The following is a 22,480-nucleotide window of genomic DNA, read 5'->3' as shown; positions in this document are numbered from 1 at the left end:
TTTTTTTTAATCCAAGTTATAAAAATGATTTATAGACTGCATTTGGTTGTTATTTCTCTTAGTGTCTTTTAATCTTCAAGATTAAAAGTTCTAGAACAACTTACTGTTTTTATGTCTGTGAGGCTTAGAAGAATACAAGCCAGTTCTACATTTTAGATTTGTCTCATTGCTTTCTCATGATTTAAGTTAACCATTTTTGATAAGGATACTTATTAATAGGTGAGGTTGTGTACTTTTTTATACACCAGTGACTAAGCATGTAATAATAAAAACACTTTAGATACTTTATTTTAAACATAAATGTACATTGCATTAGGATGAACATAATGTCAGGTTGTCTCCTTAATTGTGTAGCTAAATTTGGTAGAAGTGTTGACTGCTACATTTTAAAGGTATGGCTTTTTGTATTTAGTAAGTTATTTGTACAACTAGAGGCCCAGTGCACGAAATTTGTGCACTTGGGGGGGGATTCCCTCAGCCCAGCCTGCGCCCTCTCGCAGTCCGGGAGCCCTGGGGGGAGTGGGCCTAAGCCATCAGTCAGATATCCTTAGCGCTGCCACAGAGGTGGGAGAGACTCCCACCACGGCTGCTGCGCTTGCCAGCCGTGAGCCTGGCTCAGGGCTTCTGGCTGAGTGGTGCTCTCATATTGACCACCAGGAGGCAGCTCCTGCATTGAGCGTCTGCCCCCTGGTGGTCAGTGCACGTCATAGAGACCGGTCATTCTGCCGTTCGATCGATTTGCATATTAGCCTTTTATCATATAGGATGACACTTTGAAGTTATTATGATACCTGATAGTATTACAGATGGTTCACCAATTACCCTCTATTCACCCCACTCGACCCAGCCCACACCCCACCCGACTCCACCCCACCCCAGGATTGCCTGCACTGTTTTCTGTGTCCATGGGTTATACATATATGCATATCTGTTCTTCAGTTAATCTTTTCCCATTCCCTCTACTCCCCTCCCCTCTGAGATGTGTCATTCTGTTCTATACATCCATGCCTCTGGACGTGCTTTGTTCGTTAGTTTATTTTGTTTATCAGATTCCACATATAAGTGTGATCATGTGATATTTGTCTTTCTCTAAGTGGCTTATTTTACTTATAATAAATTACAGGTCCATCCATGCTGTCACTGAGGATAAGAGCTCCTCCTTTTTTTTTTATAGCCTCATAGTATTCCATTATTTAAACGTATCACAGCTCTTTTATCCACTCATGTGAAGGGCACTTGGGCTGTTTCCAGATCTTACCTATTGTAAATACAGGTAATGCTACTATGAACATAGGGATAACATATATCCTCTCTGGTTGCTGTTTTAGGCTTAGAAAAGAAAAAAGTAAGGATAAAATATAGTAACAGGAAAAATGTATAAAAGAATAGAGGAAGGAAAATTCTGAAAAGGAAAAAAGACAAAGAAGAAAAAGGAGAAAGAACAAGAAAAGAAAAACAGTAGAGTAAGAAAAGAGAAAAATAAGATATATGAAAGCAAAAATAGACAAAAATAATAAAGCAATAAAAAAGAAAAAATGCAGTAAAAGAAAAAAAGTGAAGTAGTGCTTGGGCAGAGTTTAATGCCTCCTGGAAGCTCCCTGTGGATTCTGCTCTTATGTTGACTGAGGCTGACTGTTTCGTCTGCTCTTTCTGGGTCTATCAGGAGATACTTTGGTGCTAGCTACTGTCAGAAGCTGTCCATATTTGGCTGTCAACAACCTCTTTGAAGCTTCCAGCGATGCACAGTTTGTGGCTGCCTTCACAGGGCTTGACTGCGCACCAGAGGGTCCAAGCTGTGTTCTAGGACCAACTTGTTAGCAGCACAGGGTCCCCGGATGGGTCAGCAAACATCCAAGGCTCCTTGGGCTCTGCTTCTGTTCACCTCACCCATCTCTGCTTGTCAGCCAGCTGTTAGACTTAGTAAGTGAAAAGGCTGTCTCTGAAAGGGCTTTTGGCAGAATTGGAAGCATGAGACCTGTGGATCTTCTGTGAGGGGGAAGGTGCTGTTCAGATTTTAGGGAAGATCGCGAGTGTGTTTTCCTCATCCCAAAGCCAGTCATCTGAGTCTGTCCGGAATATTTACCGGATCTTTCCAGGGCGGAGCCTCTCCTATGCAGTCTCGTGGGGTCTACTGGAAGGAGGGAGTTTCTATCAGTTCTCCTGTGAGGAGGAAGCACTAGTCAGGTTCCCAGGACAGTGTGTGTGTGGGGGATGGCCACATATCAAAGCCAGTCACTGACATCCCCTGAGACTGTTCAAACCATAGGCTTGGCCCCTGCTGCTCTCTTCAGCAGGCATTGAAATGCAGGGCGGGACATTTGCCTTTCGCAAGCTTTTGCTGCTGGAAAGGGCTTGTACCTCTCAGGAAAAATGGGTGTTGCGGTATGGCAGTGGGATGACTGATCACAGCCTTTCATCTTGTTTTTGTTGTGATGGTTTAGGTGGCATATGTTTGTGAGAGGTGCCAAGTTATATGGCCAAGAAGGTAGATGGGCCCGTGATTATCAAGCTCTTCTTAGAACAAGTAGGCAAGGCTCAGCACCAGTCTTCAGCATTGGGGAGGACAAGGTGGTCATCTACTACAAGTTGAATTTCGTCATATGGGTCCTGAGCTTTTTAATATTTCCACCAGATTCTTACATGGTGGCACAGAATGTGCTCATTGTGTTTGTGAATGACATCAAGTTTGATGGAATAGGGGCTTAGACACCTGGATTAAAATTGAGAATATCTGGTAGGTTAGAAAAGTTGGTGAATATACATACATGGTGGCATTTAGCAGATAATTTTCTTAAGGAAAATAAATAGCTATGGAAATTCAGTATGGGAATAGGATTGAGTTTATACCAGTGGTAATGCATCGAATCACAAAGTGATAAGAAAACCAGTTAAATAAGAGTTAGCAGTGCCTTTGCATTTAAAACCATCCATAGGAAGTCATATAACTGGAATGGCACTTAAAGAAATCACCGGGCCATTTCTTCACCATTTATATTAGACCAGTGGTCGGCAAACCGCGGCTCGCGAGCCACATGCGGCTCTTTGGCTCCTTGAGTGTGGCTCTTCCACAACATACCACGTGCAGGCACGCACATACAGTGCGATTGAAACTTCGTGGCCCATGCGTAGAAGTCGGTTTTCGGCCAGGGCGAGTCTATTTTGAAGAAATGGTGTTAGAACACTCAAGAGGCCAAAGGAGCCGCATGTGGCTCGTGAGCCACGGTTTGCCGACCACTGTATTAGACCATCACAATGTAAGCTTCAATGAAGATCTCAGAAAAAATGTACCAGAGTGAGAAAACTGAAAAATATTAGGAAATAGTCCCCATGAGAAGTTCTTAGTAGATATCTAGCTTAGAAATAACAAGGAAAGTTTAGTACTCTTATTAGATTATATATTACTCTATTTTTGCGTGATTCTAGATTCATAGACTGTCAGAGGTCACTGATCTAAGTAACTTATTTTATTTTATTGGGTGAGAAAGCCCTAACATGAGGTCACATTTTCAAGCCAGGCCCTTTCCTCCCAAGTCACTACCCCTGTAGAACAACCTGTGTTGTTACACTAATGACAAGATTATAAAGGCATTATAGCAGTAGGAAGGTTATAAAGTAAGACATTAGAAATTCATGATTTTGAGGATTGGGAGGCAATGAAATCTGATACAAAGGGAAGCATTGGAATCTGGTGATTATAGAACAGGGATACTTTAAGTCAGGGGTCCTCAAACTACGGCCCGTGGGCCACATGTGGCCCGCCGAGGACATTTATCCGGCCCACTGGGTGCCGCTGCCTGTCCTGCTTAGCAGCCGACTCGTCCTGGGCCCGCAGTGCGCATAGGAATTTGTTCATAGTTGGTTTTTTTTTAAACTATAGTCCGGCCCTCCAACGGTCTGAGGGACAGTGAACTGGCCCCCTGTTTAAAAAGTTTGAGGACCCCTGCTTAAGTCTTAGTGAAGCAGAGACAAAAAAAGTACTCTTGAGTTTCCTTCTTACTCTTTTGTCTTTTTCTGTTGGGGATTTATAACTACTCAGGTTGATTATGTGGAGAATTTTCTTTTGCAGACTTTAGTCAACCTTGTATTTTGTGAATGATAAAATAGTCAGGAAATGGAAATTTTGAACTTTGAACTTATTTCCTTTTCAATGAGCATTGGACTGGAAATAAGGAGAGCAGTTTCTCTTCTGCTAACACCTTTCAACCATTTTTCATCTAGATTCAAAGCAGGTGTGATCCTGATCCTTTTACCTCTCCCCTTGAGAATATCCTAGTAGTAGGTAGTTGTTAAATATATAAAACATCTATAATTCAAACAAGTGAAAGGTGCTATCCTATATAATAAAAGCCTAATATGCAAATCAACCCAACGGTGGAACGACCGGTTGTTATGATGCATACTGACCACCAGGGGGCAGATGCTCAATGCAGGAGCTGTCCCCAGCCCGCAGGCACCAGGCCAGCAAAGGCGGGTGTGAGCGGGGGCCCTCAGATCGCCCCGTTGGTCACCCCACAGAGGGAGGCGACCGGTGGCGGGGGCGCCAGGCTGCCCAAGGCAAGTGCCAGTCGGGGCCCCCTGATTGTCCTGCCAGTCGCCTTGCCGAGAGAAGTGACAGGTGGCGGCTGGCCAGGCCTAGGGACCCTACCCATTTCGTGCACTGGGCCTCTAGTTGAAGTATAAAAGACATTTGTTAGGTCAGTGACATTGCCTGAGCACTTGAATTTTTCTTGTGTTTATCTGTTTGCTAGATTTTGTTGTCTCCTCTTCATTATTCGTAAATGTTCTGTTGCATCTTACCTGAACGACATGAATTAAATGTTGCATTTTGCTGATGTCTTTTTACTTGGGTATTTTCTAGCTGCTGGAAGTACCCTAAGCTTTTCTTTTTCAGCTATAGAGCTATTTTACCCTTGCGAGCCTGTTTAATCTTGTTTAAACACTTGTGACTCTTAACCATTTCCAAGGTTTATGTCTCATCTTCTGACAAAGAAAGATCTAATAATAATGCTTTAAATTTACTTTTTGTCTTCCGTTAAAATTATCCTGCATTTGATTTAATTTTCCATAAATATGGATAAGTGAATGCCTTTGCTTGCAAACCTAAATTTTCTTCATAATAAGAATGGATAAATGTGCACTTCACCAGGATGAAGCAGAAGTATTTGCCACTTAGGTAGGACAAATGTTTATATAATTCTTCAATAGTTTTTTTATGTAATGATGGCTGCAAAGATTATGGAAAATAGTATAATCATTAACCCATTATAGAAATTTCATAGCTATTTAATTATGTTGACCATTATTCAGAAAAAAACCTCCATAAATGTAGTATTCCCTCATCCCCCACCCATTTGTGGAAGCAGCATGGTTAGCCAGAAGAAAAATAGGGCATTATTGTTATCTCTCTGAAAAAAAATTTTTTTAATCCTCACCTGAGCATATTTTTCTATTGATTTTTTAGAGAGTGGAAGAGATTGGGGTTGGGTGGGGGGGCTGGGAGAAACAGAAACACATGGATTGGTTGCTTCCTGCATGTGCCCAGACCAGGGCCTTGCATGGAAGCTGCAACCCAGGTATGTGCCCTTGACCAGGAATCGAACCTGCGACCCTTTGGTGTGAATGCTGGTGATCTAACCACTATTAAGGGCCAATTTTTTGTTCTCAGTTTTATTTTCAAATATTTGCTCCCATTACAAATGGTTGGAAAGTGTTTTGTGTAATTGTTTTCATAGCAGCATGAAGGCACTACCAGCAGTAGTGCCCGGTGTAGTAGGGAATTATAAAAATTTATTTTCTTTATGGAACTATAATTTATATTTAATAAAATGCATAATGAATATATACATCTCTGTAATCAGCACCCAGACATAGAACATTTTTTTCACTCCAGAAAGTGTCCTCCATTGATGTAGAATTCTAAAACATTTTTTGTAAAGTGGGTGGAAATAGGTTAAGTGATAAATTTAATAGTCAACTTGTATACAATTTCTTCAGGTAACTGGGCAGCACTAAACTTAGTCTTTTTTTTTTTCTGCCATTTTCTCTACTAAAAAAGTAAATTTTCCTGAGCATTAGTTTTACAGCAATATAGAATTTGAATTTCTTAAAATATCATATATATTTGCAAATGAAGAGATCCAGATATAAGGCAATCCTCCCTTTTCTCAATAAGAAAAAAGAAATGTTTTGATCCACTTGAATAGAGAAACTTTTAGGTGTATAGATGAAATAGTTAAATGTCTAATTAAAATACTAATTGCACATGAAACAGATTTATTCGAACTCTCCACATGTTCATATTTACAGTTATTTAGTTATATATTTCCTTATAAGTTGTTTGAGATAGAGTACTTTAAAAATCTGTGAATGTTGCACTCACTGGAAATTTTATTCAGAGCCACAGAATCTATTCATGTAACATTAGGGGAATTACCATCATTTTAAAGTTAATTTGTGATGTTCCTAACATTCCAAGGCTTTTATTGCATTGCTTTCTAAATTATCCTATCTAATAAAAGAGTAATATGCAAATTGACCATCACTCCAACACACAAGATGGCCGCCACAAGTTGGCCTGCAGGGGAGGGCAGTTGTGGGCAGTTAGGGGTGACCAGGCCAGCAGAGGAGGGCAGTTGCGGGGGACCCAGGCCTGCAGGGGAGGGCAGTCGGGGGGGGGGGTAGGCGTGCAGAGGAGAGCAGTTGGGGGGGACCAGGCCTGCAGGGGAGGGCAGTAAGAGGGGCACCAGGCCTGCAGGGGAGGGCAGTTGGGGGGCCAGGACTGCAGGGGAGGGCAGTCGGGGGGGGGGCAGGCATGCAGAGGAGAGCAGTTGTGGGGGACCAGGTCTGCAGGGGAGGGCAGTAAGAGGGGGACCAGGCCTGCAGGGGAGGGCAGTTGGGGGGACCAGGTCAGCAGGGGAGGGCAGTTAGGGGTGACCAGGTCGGCAGGGGAGGACAGTTAGGGGCAATCGGGCTGGCCGGGGAGCAGTTAGGCGTCGATCAGGATGGCAGTGGAGTGGTTAGGGGGTGATCAGGCTGGCAGGCAGAAGCAGTTAGGGGCAATCAGGCAGAGGCAGGTGAGCGGTTGGGAGCTAGTGGTCCTGGATTGTGACAGGGATGGTCCCAGATTGGAGAGGGTGCAGGCTGGGCTGAGGGACACCCCCCCTCCCCCCGTGCATGAATTTCGTGTACTGGGCCTCTAGTCTTTAAATAAAGGCCTTTTGCAATGGCAGGTACTATTGTAATCATGAGATCACACTTCAGAAATGTCTGAAATGTGCATTTAAAACTATATTTTACTCACTTTAAAAACTTGCTTAGTGTAAAAACCTTGATAAAGCATCCAACACTAGTGTTGTCTGACATCCTTACACACTTCAGTGTTTTTGCCCAGTGATAAGAACTTCACTGTCTCTCCCCTTTCACAGATTCTGATTGGATAGATGCACCTGGGAGTTTGATTTCACAGACAAGGTCTTCCTCTTTTGAAATCCCCCATTTTTGTCATTCTCCTGGACATTACTGCACACCTGAATTTTTTTACTTTCTGATTTTTGGGAAGGCCGGCTTTCTGTCTTCCCTTCTCCCCATTTTCTCCCTTGTTATCCCTTTTTCCCTTCTCTTTCTCCTCCTCTCTCCTCTTCCCTCTTTCTCTTTCCTTCCCTCCCTTTCTCCCTCCCTGCCTCTCTCCCTTGGTATTCTCCTATCTAACAAAAGAGTAATATGCAAATTGACCATACCTCCGCTACACCCACAAACCACGCCCACCATCCAATCAGGAGCAATTATGCAAATTAACCCAACCAAGATGGCTGTGGCCACGGAGAAAACAGGAGGCTTGGGTTTCCCTGGCAATGGAGGAAGCCAAGCTTTCCACCTGCCCTGGCCTGCCTTGGCCTCCGCTTAAGGCTACAAAGTTTCAATTATAGAAGATAAATAAATCCCAACAAAAATGTATGCAGCCAGGGAGCAAGCAGGAGGCTTGGCTCCGCTCAAGGCTACAAAGTTTCAATTATAGAAGATAAATAAATCCCAGATACCAGGGCCTCCACTTGGGTCACCAGGGGGCGTGGCTGGCCTGCAAACCACCACAGGCCCCTCGCCCAGGCCACCCCACACCCCAAGGGAACCCCCACCCTGATCCGGGACACCCTTCAGGGCAAACCAGTTGGCCCACACCCATGCTTCAGGCCTCTATCTTATCTAATAAAAGAATAATATGCAAATTGACCATCACTCCAATACACAAGATGGCTGCCCCCATGTGGATACAAGATGGCTGCCACAAGATGGTCAGCAGTGGAGGACAGTTGGGAGGGACCAGGTCTGCAAGGGAGGGCAGTTGTGGGTGATCAGGCCAGCAGGGGAGGGGAGTTGGGAGGGACCAGGCCTGCAAGGGAGGGCAGTTGGGGGCCACTGGGGCTGCAGGGAAGGGCAGTTGGGGGGACTAGGCCTGCAGGGGAGGGCAGTTAGGGGTGACCAGGCCTGCAGGGGAGGGCAGTTAGGGGTGACCAGGCCTGCAGAGGAGGGCAATTAGGGGCAAACAGGCTGGCAGGGGAGCTGTTAGGCATGAATCAGGCTGGCAGGGGAGTGGTTAGGGGGTGATCAGGCTGGCAGGCAGAAGCGGTTAGGGGCAATTAGGAAGGCAGGCAGGTGAGCAGTTGGGAGCCAGCAGTCTTGGATTGTGAGAGGGATGTCGAATGTCCGGATGTCCTACCGGGATCAGGCCTAAATGGGCAGTCGGACATGCCTCAAGGGGTCCCAGATTGGAGAGGGTGCAGGCTGGGCTGAGGGACACCGCCCCCCGTCCCCAGTGCACAAATTTCGTGCACCGGGCCTCTAGTTTAGTATAAAATTATTGGTGCTTACCTGAAAAGTAATGATTTAATTGTAAAGTAATAACTTATTTTTGAAGAATAATTTTGGGGCATATATGGTCAGACAGCTGCAGCCGCTGTATATACATTGTGTTGTTAGAGTTTATAGTGTCATCAAGTTTCTCTTGTGTGGGAAAATTATTTGATACTTTTATTTAGTTGACTTGTATTTTTTTTACTAGTTTATCAATGGCCATGCCTCATCTTATTTTAATGATTAGTGCTGGATTAAGCCTTTTTTTTTTTTTTAGTAATGTTTACGGGCTACAGGTGGTAACTATTGTTTTATATCTATATATCCTTTTTAGTGCAGGGATTTTTTTTTTGTTTTGTTAATCTTCACCCGAGGATATTTTTTCCATTGATTTTTTTTTTTTTTTTTTAAGAGAGGCTGGAAGGGAGAGAGGGAGGGACAGAGAGAGGGAGAGAAACATCAATGTGAGAGAAGACATATTGATTGGTGGCCTCCTGCATACTCCCTGGCCTGGGTCAGGGATCGAACCTGCAACCCAGGTACGTACCCTTGACCAGGAATCAAACCTGAAACCCTTCAGTGCATGAGCCAACGCTCTATCCACTGAGTCCCACCAACCAGAGCAAGTGTAAGGATTTAAAACACATAAAACAAGAGGCATATATTATGTCCTCACTGTCTTTGAATTTGTGTATAAAATATTAAGACACTGCTCATTACAATACCCCAGTTGGCATTTAGAATGTTACATTGAAATTAGTTTTTAAAGTAGCATGATCAATATTGTTCCATTGTAGAAACTAATCTCGGTTACTAACCACTCCATCTTTTTCTTTGGTAATATTTCCTTAAAACAGGGGTGGGCAAACTTTTTGACTCGAGGGCCACAATGGGTTCTTAAACTGGACTGGAGGGCCGGAACAAAAGCATGGATGGAGTGTTTGTGTGAACTAATATAAATTCAAAGTAAAGGAGCGGAGGGGAGAGCAAGAGAACCCTCCGCTCTTTCGGCTCCGCTGGCCGGATAGAACAGCCGAACGGGCCGGATCCGGCCTGCGGGCCGTAGTTTGCCCACGGCTGCCTTAAAAAGAAAACTTTGCAGACATCATCTGAATGATTTAGAGCAGCCGTGGGCAAACTACGGCTCGCGGGCCCATTCGGCTGTTCTATCCGGCCCGCGGAGCCAAAAGAGCGGAGGGTTCTCTTGCTCTCCCCTCCGCTCCTTTACTTTGAATTTATATTAGTTCACACAAACACTCCATCCATGCTTTTGTTCCGGCCCTCCAGTCCAGTTTAAGAACCCATTGTGGCCCCCGAGTCAAAAAGTTTGCCCACCCCTGATTTAGAGTGATGTATAACAGCTCAGACAGCCTGGATGCACTGTTGAAAGCCTCCTTTGTCATTGTCAGCTAGGATGTCATCTGTTTGAACTGGCCCTTTTCTTTTTGCTTGGGGTGAGGAAAGACTGATTTAGTAGAGCTGTTTGCTGCTTCCTAGCTGTTGTAGGAAGTTAGACTTTCTGGTTCTAAGTGTATGACCTGACACACAAATTGTTACTAGTCTTTAATCGTCTAGTCTTACCTCTAAGGCAACTGGAATGATTTTATAGAGGAGGAGGTGTGTGTTTTTTCTTTTTTCTCCCATTCTTTTCCTTCTCTTTCTTCACTATCCTTTCCTCTCTATGAATTACTAAAAATGATTGAATTAGGAAATGTGACTAGTTTTTACTGATTGATTTTCTTCATTAAGAAGGAAATCCCACCCTGGCCGGTTTGGCTCAGTGGATAGAGCGTCAGCCTGCAGACTGAAGGATACCGGGTTTGATTCTGGCCAAGGGCACATGCCTGGGTTGCAGGCTTGATCCCCAGTAGGGACCATGCAGAAGGCAGCTGATCGATGATTCTCATCATAGATGTTTCTATCTCTTCCTTCCTCTCCCTTCCTCTCTGAAATCAATAAAGAAATATATATTAAAAAAAAAAAAGGAAATCCCTTTGTGGCCATAGATTTTTTTTTTTTTTTTTTTAGTTTTATGTTTATGTAACCTAGAGAAATTTGGGGAATGTAAGACTGGAAGGGCTTGATATAATCAGGCACTGGTACTTTCGTTTGTCCTTTTGGCTGTTTATTATTTTGTATGCCTCAGTTTCTTCCTCTGTCTTGGATTAAAAAAAAGTGTTGTTGAGAAACATTGATATTGTGACAGTGTTTTTTATTTCCACATTTATATTAAAATTTTTTTTGGGGGGACTGGCATGCATGTGTTTTCCTGGGTGGTGAGAGAGAGTGGTATATGGATGTCAGAAAAATACTACAAATAAATAAAATGTTTCTAGAATTTTCAGAAATTAGGAGTGTTATTTCAATTTCCAAGATGAATTAGCTGGAAGGTTAATTTATTCTTTATTTAAAAATTAATATATTTTGCCCCACCAGCTGGCTCAGTGGTTGAGCATTGACCTATGAACCAGGAAGTTATGGTTCGATTCCCGGTCGGGACACATGCAGGAGGCAGCTGATCAATGATTCTCTCTCATCAATAATGTTTCTATCTCTCCCTCTCCCTTCCTATCTGATATCAATAAAAATATATTAAAAGAGTAATATCCTTCAACATGAGATTTTTTATTTTATTTTAGAAGAAAATATAATTAAAGCAAGATAACCATTTATCCCATCAAGCAAAAATTTGAAAGTAATAATACCCATGTTGGTGAGAGTGTACTGAAAAAGTACTTTGAGATGCTTTTGATGAGAATATAAATTGGTAAAATTTATCTGGGACGTAATTAGGCAATATTTACCAGAATCATACTTTTTCATCTGGTAATTCTCCTCAGAATGAGTTTTTTAAAAAAATGTTTTTATTGGTTTTAGAGAGAGAGGAAGGGAAAGGGAGGAATAGAGAGAGAAAAACATCGATGAGAGAGAAACATGGATCTGCTGCCTACTCCACACCCCCTACTAGGAATTGAGCCTGCAACCTGGGCATGTGCCCTGACCTGGAATCCAACTAGTGATGCTCAACCACTGTGCCACACTGGCTGGGCAGAAACTTAATAAAATATTTATGACCAAATATTTATATCCACAGATGCTTAGTAAGCAGTTTTTATAATACAAAAAATCTGGGGGAAAAATTAAACATCCAACAGTAAGAGTGTGACTAAATAAATTATAATATTTGTATACAGAGTGGGGCGCAAGTAGGTTTACAGTTGATACGAAACAGAGTTTATTATTTTCCATACTAACAACTGTAAACCTACTTTTGCCTCCACCCTATATAATAAACTATTATGGAGCAACGTGTTTTTGAAGAATGTTTAATGACATGAGAAATATTAAGTGTAAATATAAAGTGAAAATTTTATACACTTCTGTCAAATATGTCATATATGTGAAAAATGTGTCTGTTAAAAGTATAATAAAATGCACACTATGAACATCCCACACAATTTTTACCAATACTGTTAAATATAATAAATTCTTAAATTTGTATATCTATACGTAAGGGAAGAATTATTTCAGAATTTAACAGTTCTTATTTGGGGGTAGGATTATTAATGATCTTTAGTTTTTGCTTAAATGCTTCTATTCTTTTTTTATATTATATGAAAGGAGCATGTATTTAAACCCGGAAAATATTAAATATTATTTATTAAAAGAAGAAAAAAATTTAAGGTGTTTTTTTTCCAACTTTATTTAATTGGAAAGAAACTTCTAAAAGTGCCTGCCACCTGTTATCTCCTGAATGACAAATCATGGCCAGGTACACAGGGTGGCATTATCTACCAGTTGTAGCTAATACAGCGTGACAGAGCTCCTGAGAGATGACAGGCTGACAGCTATAGGAATTGTGGATGCTCTGTTTTCTTTTTTTTTTTTCTTTAAATATACTTTATTGATTTTTTTTACAGAGAGGAAGGGAGAGGGATAGAGAGTTAGAAACATCGATGAGAGAGAAACATCGATCAACTGCCTCCTGCACACCCCCTACTGGGGATGTGCCTGAAACTGAGGTACATGCTCTTGACCAGAATCGAACTTGGGACCCTTCAGTCTGTAGGTCGACGCTCTATCCACTGAGCAACACCAGTTAGGGCATGCTCTGTTTTCTTGGTGGTGTTTGAATGACCTTTACAAAATACATTTTCCAAATCTACTTAGATTTTTCATGGTTCATGCCTTTTTTTAAAAAAAATATATTTTATTAATTTTTTACAGAGAGGAAGGGAGAGGGATAGAAAGTTAGAAACATCGATGAGAGAGAAACATTGATTCAGTTGCCTCCTGCACACCCCCTACTGGGGATGTGCCCGAAACCAAGGTACATGCCCTTGACCGGAATTGAACCCGGAACTCTTGAGTCCGGGGCTGATGCTCTATCCACTGAGCCAATCTGGCTAGGGCAGTTCATGCCTTAAAGAGAGGATTCATTTCTTCATTTAACAAATATTCATTTCTTCATTTAACAAATATCTATTAAGAATCAAGTGGCCAAGAGAGTCTTTGCACTTATGACACTTAACTTCTAGTGATGAAAGATATAATGACACTTCTAGTGGTGAAAGATATTCACCAAGCAGACAGGTGAGTGGTGAGATACGAAAGAATGATGCAAAGAAAACAGGAAGAGGGACTGATTTAAATTGGGTGGTCAGGTAAAGCCTACTGAGGAGGTTTGAATCAGGACCTGAGTGACAAGATAGAGCCAGTCATACATTGATTTCAGGATAGAGGGTACAACATTGGCAAGAACTCTACAACACATTTTAGAACTGAAAAAAAGGCCAGTGTGGTTGGAATGTGATATTGAGAGGAGCAAATGATAAGAAATGAAGAGGGGAAATAGAGAGAGCCAGATCATCAGGAGACTTCAAGGCTTTGGTAGAAAGTTTGAGTTTTATACTAAATGCGATAGGAAATTGTTGAATGGCATTAAGTAAGAAAATAGCATGATCTTAACTTGTTTATAAAAGATTACTCTGACTGCTGTGTGTAAAATCATTGTGCAAGGTCAAAAATGGTAATGCGGAGACCAGTAAAAAGTCATTACACAGGTCTAATGAAAGTTAATGGTGGCCAGAGTAGAGGCATTGGCAAAAGAGAGAAGTAGATATTGAGGTCTGTTTGGAAATAGAACTAATGGATCTTGTTGAGTATTGTGTATGACTGAGAGACTGCTGGAAGGATGGGAATTAAAGTTGGTTTCTAGGATTTTGACTTGAGTGACAGGGAAGAGGGTATTGCCATTTACAAAGGTGGACAAAATGAGTCATGCACATTTTGAGGATATTGAGAGTTCTAGTTTGAAATGTTGAATTTGAGGTATTGAATAGGCAGTTAGATATATATAAGTTTGGAGCAAGGTGATGAGGGTGAACATTTGTGAATCTTTAATATATATGTTATTTAAAGTCATGGGATCACTAAGCAAGAAGTAGAGATAATGAGGACTGAGTCCTTGGACCTCCAGATAAAGTCTTGACGGTGGAGGAGGAGTCAGCAAAGGTGGCTAATGAGGAGCAGTTAGGTGGGAGGAAACTAGAGGGTAGAGGCATATTTGATCCAGGATCTGAGTGACAAGAAGGCAGAAGTAAAGTTTCAAGAAGAATCTGGTTGAATGCTGCTGAAGTTGCCGTAACAAATTACCACAAATTTGATGGCTTAAGCAACAGGAATTTATTCTCTTAAAGTTCTAGAGGCTGCAAGTCCAAAATCTGGCAGGACTGACTTCCCTCTAGGGGTGGGGGAGTGTTAGGGAAGAATCTATTCTTTACCTCTTCCAGTGGTAGCTACCTCAGCATTCCTGGGTTTGTGACCATATTTCTCCAGTCTGTACCTCCATCTTCACTGAGTGCCTCTTCTGTGTGTCTCTCCAAACTCCCCATTCCCTATCACAAAAACACTAGTAATGTCATTGAGGACCCACCTGGATAATACAGGGTAAACTCAAAATCCTTAATTAACCTGCAAAGACCTTTTTTCCCAAATAAGGTAAATTCCAGGGATTAGGATTTGACGTCTTTGTGTGGTCAATATTCAACCTACTAAACTAAACCTTGGTTTTAGAAACATGGTAGCCATTGGAGATCTTAGTAAGAGCAATTTCTTTTCAGCAGTGGGGACATAAGAAAATCCTGTTCACCTTTCATGGTTGCTGCCACATAGAGAACTCTGTTGTCTGTCCCAAGACTGCACGTTGATCACACTGTTTTTTCATGGATAGTCTGTAGTTGTATGCCTATGGCTAGCTTCAAGTTTTACATGTTGAACATGAGAAAGGAGCAGAATTTTCAGAAGCCTCTGCCTGTTTTTTTTTGTTTGTTTGTTTTTTTTAGTTCATTGGTGTTGACCTGCAGGATCCAAGTTGGCATTATCAGTGGCCATTATTTCTATAGCCAAAATCTTTTTGATTAATAATATCAGTAGCTGTGTAATTTGATTTGTAATCTGATAACCATATTGCTGAAAAATTCCTAAGCAGAAAGTAGAATGTATGTCATTTAGGTAATATATTGGTATAGTGGGTATTTTAAATATATAAAGTATCTGAAGAGAGATAAAGGGATGCAGAGAAAAATGCTATTTGCCAGTTTTTCTTACCAGCTTACACAGATGTTAAAACTAGCACAATTGGTGCTGAGCTGCCCTCAGTTGTTTTCTGTAGACTTTTCATGATTTCTGCTGGACACTGGGGAGCAGCAGAGGTGAGAAATAAGTTACCTCTGGCTCTAATGGCACTGCATGGATGAGAGATGGCAACCACATCTGGAAGAGGCCTGCTTCCCTGGGGGGAGTTCTAGTAAGAAAGGGATTTCTTTATCCTCAGATCTTCTATGAGATGGAACTGGCACAATGCCTGTCCTCCTGCTGGTATATGTTTTTGGAGGGGAGGCATTGCGCTTTCACCATATGAAGAGAGCTGACCTAATTACCACAGATTAAATCTTTAGTTGTGGGACCATTCTCCCAGATTACCCCTCTCCTCTGTATTGGAGGCATTGGAGGCATGACGTGGTGAAAACACAGGCTTTAGAGTTCAGCAGACGAGGTTCATCCACTAACGTGTTTTGTAGCCTTTGGCAAGTTATATACCCTCTTGGAGCCTCTGTTTTCTCGTTCGGTGAAATGGGGTTGAAGGCATCTGGTATCATGCTTACCACATAGTAGGCATATAAAAACTGTTAGATTCCACTATTAATACATCTTCCATTTTTTCATTTGTATGCAATTATTGATGCTTAAATTTCCTTACTTCCTTTGTTGTCTTTATATTAAGTAGAGTCTTAAAGAAAGATCCACCTGTTAACGTAGCATCTCCTTTGGGAAGGAGAAATAATGACCATCCCTTCTTGCCCCAAGATTTACCCACCCCCGATTTTGTCACCTTATGATAGTTACTAACCATTAGGTCTTTGGTTCCATTACATTGGCATACAATCATAGTCATCAGGGAATACTTCCTGAGGAAGGTTTTCATTAATTATAAAATTTACTAAGGAGGCAGAAGGAAGTTGGTTTATTCCATGTGGAGGAGCGGCTCTGGGCAAAGACTAACATATGGTGGAAGGGAGTTGCTGAGGAATGAGGCTGTAAATAGGTCAGATTATTCAACAGAGTATTCCAGGAGTCTTTTGGAAGAAAGCTGTAGGAATGAGTCTAGTACTTGAGAAAGAATCAGGAAGGGAAATAGCAATGAGAATAACTTAACAAATTATTATTGATTGCCCACCGTGTTGTGCCTGGGCTGCTGTGTGATGCCACATACTGTGCTGTGTTGTGAACAGAAGATCACAGAATGGCCTTTGGAGTTGGCTCATTACCGAGGTCACATACCTGTGCAATTCTACAACTGTGTGACCTTGGGCAAGCTGCTCACCTTTCACATGGGCATGCGACTGTATGGCCTTGATTTCCTAAGACCTCTGAATTTAAGACCCCTTGTAGGAGGTGGTGGGAACATTTTCTCATTAAATTAGTCATTCCTTATAGCCAATTGTATGATGTTCCCTGGTTGTACAAATGTTAATGTGATTTTAAAAAAATGCATTTAGAAGCAAAGCAATATGATAATTCCCATCTCAGGGATGTTAGGAAGATTAAGATAATGCATGTCAAGTGCCCACCCAAGTTATTTTTCCATGACTAGTAGCTATTATTAACGAGGAAAGGAAATGAAAAATAATTTTATTGGGAACATCTGAAGAAAGAATTTTAAACAGCAAGGTCATAATGTGACAGGATCTTGAAATAGGAATGGAATGAGGGGAAAGAAGACAAGATAAAAGTTCAAGTAATGCTGCAGAGATAAATGAATGTGTATACAATGAGGAAGTTTTACCCCTTTACAGATAAAGTTTTCATTGTAGTGATAACTTTGTGATATATGTTCCAGTGTGAACAGCAGGAATGTGGTTAATTATGTGGGAGAAATAGCTGCTAATCACAAAAAATAGTGCATTGGGTAACTTACAAATAAAAAGTATTGTGTTTTGTTGTGGGGGTGGTGTGGCTGGTTGGGGACTTATTATTAATTTATTAGTGTAGTTGGCCTGGCCAGTGATACTGAATTTTTAGCTCTTCTTTCTTTTCTTTTCTTTTTCTTTTTTGCCCTAGGTCCAGCAAGACTATGAACCTCTGTTCCAAATGCTTTGCTGGTAAGTGCAGAAAAGGATTTTTTATTTACTTTTATTTTTCTTCTTTTGGTTGTTCTTAAGACTATCTACATCATTTGGCCCTCCTTTGGGTTTATGCATGGGGATTTGTTGCTTTGCTTGTGTGTGAAAGCAATTTCTCTTCAACAAGGTGCTTTATATATTTTCCTAGGACTATTGAAATAGCCTTCCCGAATGAAATCTTATGTGTACTTGCATCAAACAAACAGTCTTCAATGTACAGTTGTGGTGTATAGTGGAATTGTAAAAACTCACATTGTACTAAGGGTAATATATGTTCATGTTTGATCTTGAATGATAAATGGTGAATGTTACTTTTACCAATGAGAATGCAAGAGAAAGAATATTTCATGTTGGAGACAATCACACTGAATTAGCCTTTTTTAATCCAGTCCTTCATTTAAATCACCTTGGGTAAGTCACTTAATCTCTTTGGGCATTAGATTCATCATTTGTAACATGAAGGGTTGGGGTTTGATGTTTACCAGGTGTTCTTTCCAGCCCCAAATGTTGATTGGTTGACTCCTTGAATTTATGATTCCTTCATGGAGTTGAAGCCTTCATGTTTCCTTTTTTTTTTTTTTTTTTTAAAAAAGAACTTTATATCTAAATGATCTTATATAAAGCAACTAAGTCTTTACTACTTGAGATATGTTTTTTCTTTTAATCTTTTAATTGAGATATGTTTAACTTAATGTTCCTTCTTTATTTATTTTTGTCAAAGATAAACAAAGCTGGACTCTAGTTAAAGTGGTAAGGACAGCTCTTAATCAGTAATTTACTGCTATAATAGAAGGTCCTGTGTGAACTGAACTCAGCTTGGATTTGTGCAGAGGCATTTTAAAAGGTGAGGGACTAGACAGGGTTTGCTATTTTGGCTCAATAGAGCCAGGGAAGTGACAAATTACAAAGGGTTGATCAGTGTAAATGATAAGGTGGGGCGGTGTCTCTTAGCTGACAACCATGTAAGTTAGGATTCTATCCCACAGAGATTGAGGGACTGAGACCCTCTCCTTCCTGATGTCCACCTTTTAAAGGAATGGCTTTCATGTCCTTGAGCAAAAACTTCAGAATTGTAGGAGATACATACACATCTCAAAGGGTCAAGGATAATTCACAATTGTAAACACTTTTTAGTAAGTGCTCTAAGATAGGGTGTTCTGGGGGCTGTAGTCAGATGTTGGTTATAACAAACCTTAAATTCTTTTGGCAACCCTAGGTAGGCACTTAAAGAGGGGCTATGGTCAACCTAGGGATGGGGCCTTGAGCTGTTAGAAACTATTAGTGTTTGTTTAAATATTTTGCTGTTGGGGGAGAGGAGTAGATGAAATCATTTGTGTTAAGAGTCTATAGTTTTTATAGGCCAAGGTTGAGGCCTAGTTGAGAAAGGGGCTCAAGAGGATCCTAGCTAGAGTTTGGTAAAGGGGAGAATCTTTGTCAATTTTTATCTTCTATTCATTATGCCGTTTGAGCGCCGAAATAATCATAGTATAAGCTTTAGACGTTTGCATTTATGTCTAAACTAGGCGTTAAGTGGGAAGGAGTTGAGAGGGCTGGGAAAGTTGGCAGTTTGTATCTGTTAAACGTTTAGAATTTGTCAAATACTTTAGGTCTTTAAAAGGAAAAATATTGGTAAGTTTGGTTTTTATCTGACTTTTAGTGGTATCTCTGCCATGTTAAACAAATGTATTCTGCTTTTCTTACTCTTCATATCTACAATTATAGGTATGAAGAGATGCTTCCTCACCGATGAGAGTTTAACTTTATAGTAAAAATGAAGTAGCAATAAGACAAAACGTTTTGTGGTTATTCCCATAACAGGGTTGCAAATTCTTATAGCAGGAGGATCTGCAGTAAGAAGAACAGAGTGAATCTGAAATTTTTAAGGTTGTTTCCTTTTAGACATTGTGAGGTACCCATCAGGGAAATAGTATTAAAATACCCATTCCAATTAGTTATTTTATAGCATGGTGAGGTTTGGGCAAGATAGTGGAATCAGTGTGTTTCTCATACCTTGATTTTTCAAATCACCTTTTCCCAGAAGAAAGGCAGCTTCTGTTTTTAAGATGAAGCATTTTTTTTCTCAAGAAAAATTATTTTAAATATGATAATGTTACATGCAATAAACTACAATTATTCAAGAAAAATGATCTTACATATAATAATATTACAGGCAATAAACATTAATATTTTAAGAATAAAAGGATTTTAAGTATAATAATATTACCAAAACTGTACTAACATAGTATGATATCACAAAAGTTGTAGGAAATATTAAAAATCTGCAAATAACAGGATTACTTCTGTTATATTCCAGTATATATTTTTTCCCTCTGGCTCTATTTTTGTTCATCAATTCATGTTGTTCATTATATTCCACAAATGCGTGAGATCATGTGGTATTTATCTTTCTCCGACTGGCTTATTTTGCTTAGCGTGATGCTCTCCAGGTCCATCCATGCTGTTGCAAATAGTAAGAGTTGCTTCTTGTTTACAGCAGCATAGTATTCCATTGTGTAGATGTACCACAGTTTTCTAATCCACTCATCTGCTGATGGGTGCTTAGGCTGTTTCCAAATCTTAGCTATTGTAAATTGTGCTGCTATGAACATAGGGGTTCATATATCCTTTCTGATTGGTGTTTCTGATTTCTTGGGATATATTCCTAGAAGTGGGATTATTGGGCCAAATGGGAGTTCCATTTTTAATTTTTTGAGGAAACTCCTTACTTTTGTGAATGACCCATGTGCACTTGAGAAGAATGTATATTCTGCTGTGTTGGGGTGAAATGTTCTATAAATGTCTGTTAAATCCATCCAGTGTGTCCTTTAGAGTCTGTTTCCTTGTTAAGTTTTTGTCTGGAAGATCTGTCCAGGGAAGTCAGAGGGGTGTTAAAGTCCCCTACTATGACTGTACTGTTGTCAATCTCTCCGTTAAAGTCCTCTAGAAGGTTTTAAAAAAAATATATTTAGCTGCACCTATATTGGATGCATAAATATTTACCAGGGTTATATCCTCTTGTTGAATTGATCCCTTTAGTATTATGTAGTGACCTTTGTTGTCTCTTGTGATGGCCTTCATTTTAAAGTCTATTTTGTGTATATGAATATTGCTACTCCAGCTTTTTTTTTTTTTTTTCTTTTCCATTTGCATGGAATTTTTTTTCCCATCCCTTCACTTTCATCCTGTGTGTGTCTTTTGTTTTGAGGTGGGTCTCTTGTAGATAGCATATAGTTGGGTCATGTTTTTGTATCCCATTCAGCTACCCTACACCTTTTGATTGGAGCATTTAATCCATTTACATTTAGAGTTATTATTGAGAGGTATTTATAGCTATTTTAATTCTGTATGGCTAGGTTTCTCTCTCTGTTTCTTCTTCTCAGCAATCCCTTAGAGCAATCTCTTTAGCATTTCTTGTAATGCTGGCTTGGTGGTGATGAACTCCTTTAGCCCTTTTTTGTCTGAGAAGCTCTTTATTTGACCATCTATTTTGAATGATAGCCTCGCTGGATATAGAAATCTTGGTCTCAGATCCTTGCTTTCCATTACCTTGAGTACTTCATGCCATTCCCTTCTGACCTGTAGAGTTTCTGATGAGAAATCAGGTGTCAGCCTTACGGGAACTCCTTTGTAGGTAACAGGTTTTTTGTTTTTTTGTTTTGTTTTGTTTTTTTTTCCTCTTGCTCCCTTTAAGATTCTCTCTTTGTCTTTAACTTCTGGCATTTTAATTATGATGTGTCTGGGCATGGGTCTGTTTGGGTTCTTCTTGTTTGGTGTTCTTTGTGCCTCCTGAATGTGTGTGACTTTTTCTTTTACCAGGTTAGGGAAGTTTCTACCATTATTTCTTCAAACACCTTTTCTATTCCTTTCTCCCTTTCTGCCTCTTCTGGCACACCTACTATTCTAATGTTGTTACGTTTCACTTTGTCTTGCAGCTCCCTTAAGCTGTCCTCCTGTTTTTTAATTGTTTTTTTCTTTTTGTTTCTCTAATTGAGTGATATTTTTAACTGTCTTCTAATTCACTGATTCGATCCCCAGCTTCTCCTAATCTGCTGTGTATTCCTTCCAATGTGTTCTTGATTTAGTTATGTCATTCTTTATCTCCGACTATTCTTTTTTCGTAGTTACAATATCTTTTTTTATACTGTTGAGCATTTTTAAAATCATTACTCTGAACTCTGTTTCAGATAAATTTCTTATCTCTGCTTCATTTATCTCTTCTGGAGAATTCTCTAGTTCTTTCATTTAGGGGTTGTTTCTTTGTTTCCTCATTTTGGTTGTCTTTCTGGGTTTGTGACTATGTATTAGGTCAGTGGTTGGCAAACTGCGGCTCATATTGGTTATATATATTTGTTGAAAAGAGTTCAGCTCATCAAATTCTCTTGTGAGCCGCAGTTTGCCGCTCTGTTGACTAATGAGTTTGCAGACCACTGCCTTAGGGAAAAACACTTAAAAAACATTTTAATAATGTACTAATGTCTTTAACCTGAGGTCAAAACTTCTGGGTAAGGGTAATGCCTTACTCAGTGGTCGGCAAACTCATTAGTCAACAGAGCAGCAAACCGCGGCTCGTGAGCTGCAGTTTGCTGACCACTGTATTGGGTAGGTCCTCTACACCTCCCAATCTCTAGTGCAAGACAGTGTTAAAGGCTGTTTCTGACTAATTGGATCAGGCAATGATTCAAAGCCTGCAGAGACCGCCTCTATCTACAGACTAATAGGATTCTGACTTGACTTGCCCCCCCAGGCAATCATCCTCAGGTGTGGTGAGTTTTTTCAACAGGTTGGGGCAGTTGCTTCTGCCTGGAGGCTAATTATTACTTTTAATCTCTTCAGTAGCCTCAGGGCAAGGTGTTTTCCAATAGGGTGTGTCCACTGTCGTTCCCCCAGGCAAGGCAGATGTCTGTGTGGGAAAGATGTCCTCTGCTGCATGAAGGAATGGCTCAGCCCAG

General features: G+C 40.5%; 1 protein-coding gene across 1 annotated transcript in view; it reads left to right on the top strand.

Moving 5' to 3' along the window:
* Positions 1–22,480, top strand: part of ZFAND3 (zinc finger AN1-type containing 3) — a 390,067-nt gene that overhangs the window by 88,786 nt on the left and 278,801 nt on the right. Inside the window, exon 2 of the mRNA XM_080665255.1 lies at positions 17,470–17,510. Coding sequence (XP_080521381.1) covers positions 17,470–17,510 — 41 coding nt within the window. The remainder of the gene's footprint in view (positions 1–17,469; positions 17,511–22,480) is intronic.

Source organism: Plecotus auritus (assembly GCF_963455305.1).
Source record: "Plecotus auritus genome assembly, chromosome: 4".
Taxonomy (NCBI): Eukaryota; Metazoa; Chordata; class Mammalia; order Chiroptera; family Vespertilionidae; genus Plecotus; species Plecotus auritus.
The sequence above is the reverse complement of the archived record's forward strand: the minus strand, read 5'-3'. Positions and strand labels throughout refer to the sequence as shown.